Source organism: Aricia agestis, chromosome 7 (genome assembly GCF_905147365.1).
Source record: "Aricia agestis chromosome 7, ilAriAges1.1, whole genome shotgun sequence".
Lineage (NCBI taxonomy): Eukaryota > Metazoa > Arthropoda > Insecta > Lepidoptera > Lycaenidae > Aricia > Aricia agestis.
This window is the reverse complement of record NC_056412.1, coordinates 7111487-7120549: the sequence shown is the minus strand read 5'-3', so window position 1 is coordinate 7120549 and position 9063 is coordinate 7111487. Positions and strand designations below refer to the sequence as shown.

General features: G+C 39.9%; 1 protein-coding gene across 1 annotated transcript; it reads right to left on the bottom strand.

The window, feature by feature from the left end:
* Window positions 1-783: 783 nt before the first annotated feature.
* Window positions 784-7216, bottom strand: LOC121729047. The gene is made up of 5 exons (XM_042117435.1): window positions 7096-7216; window positions 6048-6730; window positions 5885-6013; window positions 2512-2657; window positions 784-1138 (listed from the first exon to the last, which is right to left on the bottom strand). Exons 1-5 carry the CDS (start codon window positions 7214-7216, stop codon window positions 784-786), a joined length of 1434 nt encoding a protein of 477 aa, XP_041973369.1.
* Between the last annotated feature and the right edge of the window lie 1847 nt (window positions 7217-9063).

The window sequence follows — 9063 nt, the reverse complement described above, 5'->3', positions numbered from 1 at the left end:
TCCGTCTGTCCATCTGTACGGTGTACCTATGTCTGTCTCCAGGCTGTATCTCAAGAACAGCTATAGCTAGTCTTCTGAAATTTACACAGAGTGTGAATTTTAAAATAAAGTTAATATTTGAGGGAGCTCTCATTCAACAAATGTGATTTTTTGACCTTTTTTGCTCGTAATTAATATTGGCAACAGGTAGGAATTTGAAATATTCACAATGTGCCAAATTATTTTTGTAATTTAATAAGTTATAATTCAATTAAAATAAAATTATTATATAAGATCAAACGAACTTCTTGAAGTGAAGTTCGATCATTATTATATGAGTCGCTTCATTCGAAGATACAGTGATTAACAATGTAGTCCTTTAACCTAACAGGCATTAATTCGCATGTTTAGAGACTCAATTATGAGGGTAATCGAGAAAAAAAAATAACTATTCACTTTGCTTACCGCCATACTGTAAGTACCGGCCGGTTTGACCTCATTCTTTTAGAGAACTGAATTTTTTCCCTTTTGGCTGTGGGTGGGTGGGAACTTTGTATCTTCGAATGAAGCGACTCATATAATAATGATCGAACTTCACTTCAAGAAGTTCGTTTGATCTTATATTATATTTCGTCGCTTCATTCTTCAGATACAGTGATTAACAATGTAGATGTTCAGAGAGTGGTAAGATACAAAGTAGGAAAAAACTGTTTATTCTTTTTAGACATAAATCAACATAATAATTTGATGTACAATATTTATTATAATCAGTCTTATAATATGATGAATTAACGATCATAACACTCAATTGGTGTTATCGGTAACCCCACAAACGGATCGAGCATATGCTCCTTCGTCGAGTACGGGGCGGTTGTAGAACCGTGCGAACACGGCGGACGAGCTGGTCCAGCCGGCCGTCCTCCTGATAGTGTCGACGCAGACGCCAGCGGAGGCCGCCGCCGAGGTGGAGGCGTGCCGGGTGCTGTGAGCACAGAACACCCCCACGTCCACGCCGCTCTCCGCGAGCGTCTGTTTTATCCACCTGCTGATCGTTTGTGAGGTTACCCTCTTGTGAGGTTTCTTATAACTGGGCAAAAGATTATCTGCGGTCTCGTCGGTTCTCAAGTTAGATGTGGTCTGCAGATAATCTTCTAGGATTCTAGCCGGACATATTCTGGGGTTACTAGTAAAGTAAGGTAAGAATAAAATAGGTTGGTCTCGGTTAGCTCCCGAAGTCGTAATGATGTCGGTTATCAGTATTCTTATACCTGAATCTGTCGTACGGATATTAGATATTTTAATCGATGCCAAAGTTTGAACTCGATGGGAGGTACAAATAGCTAACAGAGTTGTTAATTTTTTAGTTATTTGAACTAAGCTTAAATCACTATGTGGGAACCACGAGGATACATAGTCGAGAACAATTTTCGGGTCCCACGTAGAACTGTATTTAGGGAGAGAAGGCTTTTTTCTGTAAATACCTTTGAGGAGCCGTTTAATCCTTTCGTCTGAACCGACATTATTCCCTAGGAGTAACGATAGGGCAGACTAGGGTTGTTGAGGAAGTGATTATGAGGAAGAGGAGGAGGAAGAGGAATTGTCACGCGCAAATTTAGAGGATGCGGATGAGGAAGAGGATATTTTTTTGAGGAAGAGGATGCGGATGAGGAAGCGGAAGAGGAAGTACGTCCATATAGTACAGCGTTTCCCAATGTAGGCGATAACGCTCCCTTGTGGGCGCTGAAGGTCTAAAGGGTGGCGGTGTGAAACTCAGAAAAAATGTCGGTGTTTTGTAGAGGCTGGGGGGGGGGGGGGGGGGCTTATTACCGACTTTGTGGCAAGAGCTCCTTAATTTAAATTAGGAAAAGAAAGTAGGTGAAACAATGGGGGTGTTAAAACATATTTTGTTCTCAAAGTGGGCAGTGGACAAAAAAAGTCTGGGAACCCCTGCTCGTATAGCACTACACTTCGGTCTCATTTCGATTTTCGATAAAAGAAATCAAATTATTAGATTATTCGCACTGCGTAGCTGCGTACACGCGTAAACAAAACAACACTTGCTATGTTTGGTACTACTAATATATATTCTGTGGCTATGTCAATAAAATTAAAACAAACAAGCAAGCTTGCTCAGCGCGGGTGGCGAGAGGGGAGGTCTCGCTCGCCCGTTCGGTCCGGCATCGCGCTCTGGCGTGTGCGTTGCCATCATCGGATACGCGACGCGCATGCGCAGTAAAATTCCTCATAAATTCCTCCTAAATTTTGAGGAAGCGATAGCGGAGGAGGATTTTTTTATTTTTATTTATGAGGATGCGGTAACGGTTGAGGAACCCAAAATATTGCGGAACTTCCTCATTATGAGGAAGAGGAAGAGGAATCCTCAGCAACCCTAGGGCAGACCGATGATTATTGAGAGTGCCATACGATGCACCTTTGTTAAAATTATCGACGAGAAACTTTATAACCGCAGATATTGACGCCTCGAAGGTATTTACGGAGTTTTCTGCGCAAAAAGACCACCACAATTTATACGTCACCGAGTACTGTTTCATGGTGTTATCTGACACCGAAGCTAGCATAAGGTCTAATGCTATAGCGGGAGTATTCAGTCTAGTGAATGCTTCCCTGAGAGCGTCGCGGCCCCCAGGAAAAGGCTGCGACAGAGCGGGTGACTGGATCTGTAATTTGAACGCAAGAGGTCATCTTTAGGTTCAAATACAATTATATCTGATATGAGCAGTCTTCGGAGAAGTGGAAACCAAGCTTGCCCGGGCCAGTAAGGAAAAACTAAAATTCCAGTCGCTCGGTCTTGGATAATTTTCCTCAAACATTTTAAAATGAGACTAAAGGGAGGGAAAGCGTAAAAGAAGGAAGGGTGCCAACTTATTGTAAAAGCGTCGACTGAAAACGCATCCGGGTCCGGTTTCCAGGAGACGAATTGAGAACATTTGGCATTGATGCGAGATGCGAACAGATCGATTTGCGGTTGACCCAGAGTTTGAACTATCTTCAGGAAGGCCTCCTCGGATAGTTCCCACTCTGTGTCCATATTTATCCTCCGGGATTCTTGATCTGCTTCGACGTTTTCTCTCGTGCTAATGTAGGATGCGAACAAAAATATCTGTCGCATCTCACACCACTGCCAAATTTCTTTTGCTAGATTTTTTAGATGAGGGAACTGAGTTCCGCCCATTCGGTTGATATACGAGTAGCATATGGCCGTCGTATTATCAATTCTTAGAAGAATTGAGCAGTTGAAACAAGCGCTAGCGAAAAATTTTAGACCTAAGAAAACGGCTAACAGTTCTAAATAATTTATGTGATGAGTTAATTCATCTGCTTTCCATCCACCGTAGGCTCGTTTACCATCACAAAAAGCGCCCCAACAATTTCGAGATGCATCGGTAAAAATTTCTAATTTATAGGAGGTATCTAATCTTAATAAATTTTTTGTAGACAAAATGTTTTGTTACCACCAAAGTAGGTCTGGTAATATAATATTCGTTAAGTTAATTTTTACGTCAAAGTCTTTATATTTTTGCAATGCTAAAAATGTATAGTATTCTAAGGTTTTTGTATAAAGCCAACCATATTTAACCGCTGGGCAAGCGGCGACAAGGGTCCCGATAAATTGTGAAAGTTCTCGTATAGAACATCTGGGTAATAAGATAAACTTATTTACTAACTGCAAAATTTTGTTACGTTTATCGACTGGTAAACTTAAGGACATATCTATCGTGTTGAAATTAAAACCTAAGAACCGACAGACTTGGCGGGGCTCGAGATTACTTTTATATTTATTGATAACGAATCCCAGACACTGCAATAAACTTATAGTTTTCTGAACATTTGTTTTACATTCCGTATATGGTTGTCCTATCCATACTAATATTATAAATGCGAAAGTATCTCTGTCTGTCTGTCTGTCTGTCTGTCTGTCTGTCTGTCTGTCTGTCTCGCTTTCACGCCAAAACTACTGAACCGATTGCAATGAAATTTTGTACACAGTTATTCTAGAGTCTGAGAAAGGACATAGGCTACATTTTAATGTGGGAAAATATCTTATTTCCATGAAAATATCGATGAAAATGAATTCGCATTACGCGTGGCCAGCGCTCATCCCGGGGGTCCTGGGTTCGAGTCCCGCAGGCGGAACAAAAAGTTTTAAATATTCCTGGGTCTTGGATGTGTATTAAAATAAAATTTCAAAAATCTTAAATATATTTGATGTATAATAATATAAAAAATCCAGGAATATATCGATGCAATGAACATTTTAGTTCTAATACGATTCAACAGATGGCGTTTTATTTTTTACTTCATTGTAACATAGAACTAATCATACTTATTAGTTACTAGCTGTTGCCCGCGACTTCGTCCGCGTGGACTTCAGTTTATAAAGCGCGATGTCAACAAAATTGGTGTCAAAAACTTTTATAAGAAAAACCCTGGTACCCCTTAAATCAATACAACTGTGCAGTGTGCACACAATAAGTATTTCATTTTTTTATATTAAACTTTATATTTTATGCCAAATTTTAAAGCTTATTTAGCCCCCAATTACACAACTTTACCCATAAACTATTTATCATTGATAGGTTTAAGGTTACGTCACTGCACAGATAAAGTACCTACTGAGTTATTTAATACCGTAGAATAGATATAACAATCGAAAAAAATCGAAACTTAAATGTAAGATGATACCACCTCTTATAGAAAGACTTTTGAGCAAGCGTCAGCGCGATGTAGAAGACGCACGGCGCCATCTATTATGAATTTTTGGAACTAACTTAATTTGAACAAATTTACGCATTTTCACCCCCTGACAACCCTTTTTTCCAGTAAAAAAGTAGCCTATGTCCTTTCTCAGGCTTTAGACTATCTGTATACAAAATTTCATTACAATCGGTTCGGTAGTTTTGGCGTTTGGCGTGAAAGCGAGACTGACAGACAGACAGACAGAGATACTTTCGCATTTATAATATTAGTATAGATTATGTGCACACTGCACAGCTGTTTTTGGGTATTTTGATTGAGGCGAGGCGAGCACTTTCAGCGCTGCCATTCCGGTGTAGCGCGCTGCGCGGCCCTAAGAGGGGTACCACTTACCAGGGTTTTAAAAAGTTTTTAAATTTGACACAAATTTTGTTGACACCGCGCGCTATAAACTAAAGTCCACGCGGACGAAGTCGCGGGCAACAGCTAGTACATAATATATCGTCCAAGTATATAACCGACATATAACCTAGATTACGTAAATAATTCATAACTTCTTTCATTAATTTTGTGAAGACCCTATGCGCGATACATAATCCATACGGCATGACATTAAATTCGTAAAAAATACCGTCAAAATGAAAACGTAAATATTTACGGTGTGATTTAATAATAGGAACTAAAAAATAAGCCTCCTTTAAATCGATGTTAGCCATAAAACCAGATCTAGGTACGAGCCTGGCTGCTGTTCTATGATCCTTCATCTTAAAATGAAATTTTTGAATAAAATTATTTAAACTTTTAAGATTTAAAATAAATCTTTTATCCCCATTAGGTTTGGGGGCTAAAAATATACTAGAACAGTAATCGTTACAAAGTATTTGGCAAGGTGAAATTGCGCCTAGGTCTAGAAGTTTTTGTATGGATTCTAACATAAGTGGTAGCTCATTAATTGACAAATTATTATTTAAAGGAACTGAAAATTGCTTAATATCTTTAGAAAAAGGTATAGAGAAACCTTTTGCGACCCAATTAAGTATTTCGGAATTATCTGTAATTTTAGGCCAACAGTTAATAAAATGCTGGATTCGTCCAGCATGTACCTCTATTGCTGCGCCGTTGCACGCGACTGTTTGTTCTGAGCAGGTCTCTGGTGAGCTGGAACGGAAACTTGTGATCGGCGGCTCACTGGAGTCCCTCTCGTCCTCTGCCCTCCCCTCCCCCCCCTGGTCGACGGGAAGCGAGGAGGGCCGGCCCAGTTTCCCGGCTGGCGGGAGCGGCTCGTCGAAGGCTGGTAAACGTAGGACGTAGACGTAGACTGGGAAGGCGTCGCCTTGGGGTTTGGCAGGGGCTTCTATCCGTAAGCCTTGTTTTTCTATCGTCTTAGAGGCTTTGATTTTTTCGGGAAGTTGATTTCCAAATAATAACTCGTCGTGTTCGACGTCTTGCATTAAGCTTAGGAAGTTCCTGTCTAGTCCGGGTGTGATAAATTTTTTGCGAGAATTCGTCTCGAGAAAGTGTAAGTCGCACAATATGCGGCAACTGTCGCTCAAAAATTTTATGGCTGAGATTCTATCGCTGCCTTCGTCTAACAGGAGCTCTAAACCCTTATTGAGTGCCACAATACCTTGTCCTAGTTGTTTCTGTACCGCTTCTACTCTTTTGTCTCGAATGCGGGTACCTTCAGAAACTGCCGCCAAAATTTCTGGGTTTAGTTTAGGCGGCTGTAACAGCGCACAATTCTCGGGAATCAAATACTCTTTGAGGAGTTTTTCTTTTTGATCCTTATTTAGGCCTTTCTTCAGTATTGGCAACCAAAGACATGATAGCTTATCATGTATTTTTGGCCCGAATTTAGGAGCTATCTCGGTAGATTCGCCTAAAGCGGTCAGAATAGCTGAATCTAGTTGTAAGGTGACAGGTTCTAAACCATTTGTTAAATTTTGGTCGGTACCTTCAATCGCATCTTGAATATTTTGGTCAAGAGGTGCGGGTTGTAACGAAACAGCCTCAGGCTCATCAATCTCATTTTTGTCTGAAAATATTAGACAAATAAATTATTGTAACAATCGTTACAGTTATGATGCTTAAAATAGCATTATAATATTTCAAAAAATAACCATGTTTTTATTAAATTATGTTATCTACGTATTTTACAAATTATATAGCCAGTGTAAGGATACACGATCCTTCTCTCGGCGTGAAAATTTCATTTTATCATAATAGTAACACTATTATGATAGTTTAAATACCCAATGTGTTAACACTCGGTTAACCTCACGGGCTAAAATAAGCTTTCGTGACGACACACGGTCGACCTCCAAGCTAATTTTTGAACACTTTTGAATGTACGGTAGTACCACTGCATAAAGATTGTAATGATAAAATCGAAATACTGACCTGATTGTTCCGAATCCTCGGACATAATTATTCTCTTGTAACTTTTGTTACATTTTTCTTCGAGTTTTCGAAGCTTACGCTTGTAGCGACGTATCTTATCTTCATTGCTTCTTTTCGGCATGACGATATTATTAAATAAACCACTATTGAAAATACATGCGATTGCTGCCACGCTCGGAAAAAGAATGAGGTCAAACCGGCCGGTACTTACAGTATGGCGGTAAGCAAAGTGAATAGTTATTTTTTTTTCTCGATTACCCTCATAATCGAGTCTCTAAACATGCGAATTAATGCCTGTTAGGTTAAAGGACTACATTGTTAATCACTGTATCTGAAGAATGAAGCGACGAAATATAATTTGAGTACGACTTACATAAAAAAAAAAAACTCAATTTTTTGCCTACTTCCTAACTACTTTTTATCTTACGACGGTTCGGAACACTTCGTGCGCGAGTCTGACTCGCATTCATTGATTTTCACTAAAATATCAATACCTACATGACGCAAAGTAGGGTTCTTACACAATTTCACCTCAATTTTACACATAAAACGATACCAGTCGTAAGCAAAAACAAATGAAATTAAGTGTATTAACAAGATGGCCGACATAACGTCAAAAAAAAGTGTATGTGCATTTTGCTTCACGCAGATTTTTATCAACTTAATTGAAAATATTTGTCAGTCCCGAAAATCCCGGGATTTATTAAATTACAATCCCGAAATTTTCGGGACTAAAATATGACCGGGATCCCGGTCATATTTCAGTTATCGAATCCTCTAACTATTACTTTAACATCCACAGAAAGACATTCTATGAAGCCTGCGGATAATGACTGCGTCACCGATGTTAGTGTCGGTGTCTGTGAATTGACCTGGGAATCATTTTGCTAACCGTGTCATTCCTGGGTAGGCTTTTTGCAGCGGTAACCGACATCCACGAGCCGCGGGCGACCGCTCGCGCTAGTTTATCGTCATAATTTTTGTCTTGTTAGACCTTAAATTATTGTATTTATATCGAATAAATAATCGGATAGGTCCTTAAAATATTAAAACACAATTTAACTCACTGAATTAGGGCATTCAATTACGGATATTAATTTATCGATAGCACTGATTGCCTGGCCTGACGTAGGGACCCATCAGACAGAGACGCGGTCATGCGTTAGAGCGTTCTGCGTTCGCATTCTGCCTTCGAGCGGTCAGTCACACAGCAATTCTGAGGCGGTCAGAAGTCAGAACACCCTCTATGCTCACCAGGGGCCGATCTAGCTATTTAGCCGCCCAGGCAAAGACCATTTTCGGCGCTCTTAACATACAGAAAACCACATAAGTCATGAGCAAGTTTTGTTGGGAGATAATTGGGTGAACATTTAAGTGAAATACTTAAAATATTTCCATTATCCAACCTGAATTTGGTTGAAAGGTAAAATTCTCAGTGGATAGCTAATAGTTACGTTGTAGATAGGAATAAGACGATTTTGACGCCCCTCATTTTTTGCTAGTCTGGGTAAATGCCCGGCTCACCCTCCCTTAGCTCGGGCCCTGGTGCTCACACTTAAGATACTCATATCTCTATACATATAACGTAATAATATAACACAAAGCAAAACTAACCGCTTCAACGCTACTCGCTAGACCGCGTTACCGCTCTCTGTCTGATAGAGCCCTTAAGGTGGACGCGACTATTCACTATAGTGACTATGATAGTGATTTAGTAGCTTAGATGGTATCGTATGGTATCCCCGTCGTTATGGAGAAATGGCTGGAGATACTCACGGTGGAAAGACTGGACGACGACTTTGTCAAAATGTTTCAACCCATTCACAAGCTGCAGATGGTTTTCGGCTGCCTCAAAGTTAACATAAAGTATGGATTCATAACACGCTCCTCTAATATTTATATCTCGTACAGTTTGTCCCTTTGGGCGCTAATAATATTCGCGACCGTGCGATTCGTCGCAAAGTGTGA

Coding starts and splice junctions, on each gene's coding strand:
- LOC121729047 (XM_042117435.1), bottom strand. CDS start 7,216: ATGCCGAAAAGAAGCAATGAAGATAAGATACGTCGCTACAAGCGTAAG. Junction 6,731..7,095: donor CGAGGATTCGGAACAATCAG/GTCAGTATTTCG, acceptor TAATATTTTCAG/ACAAAAATGAGATTGATGAG. Junction 6,014..6,047: donor AACAAGGCTTACGGATAGAA/GCCCCTGCCAAA, acceptor ACGCCTTCCCAG/TCTACGTCTACGTCCTACGT.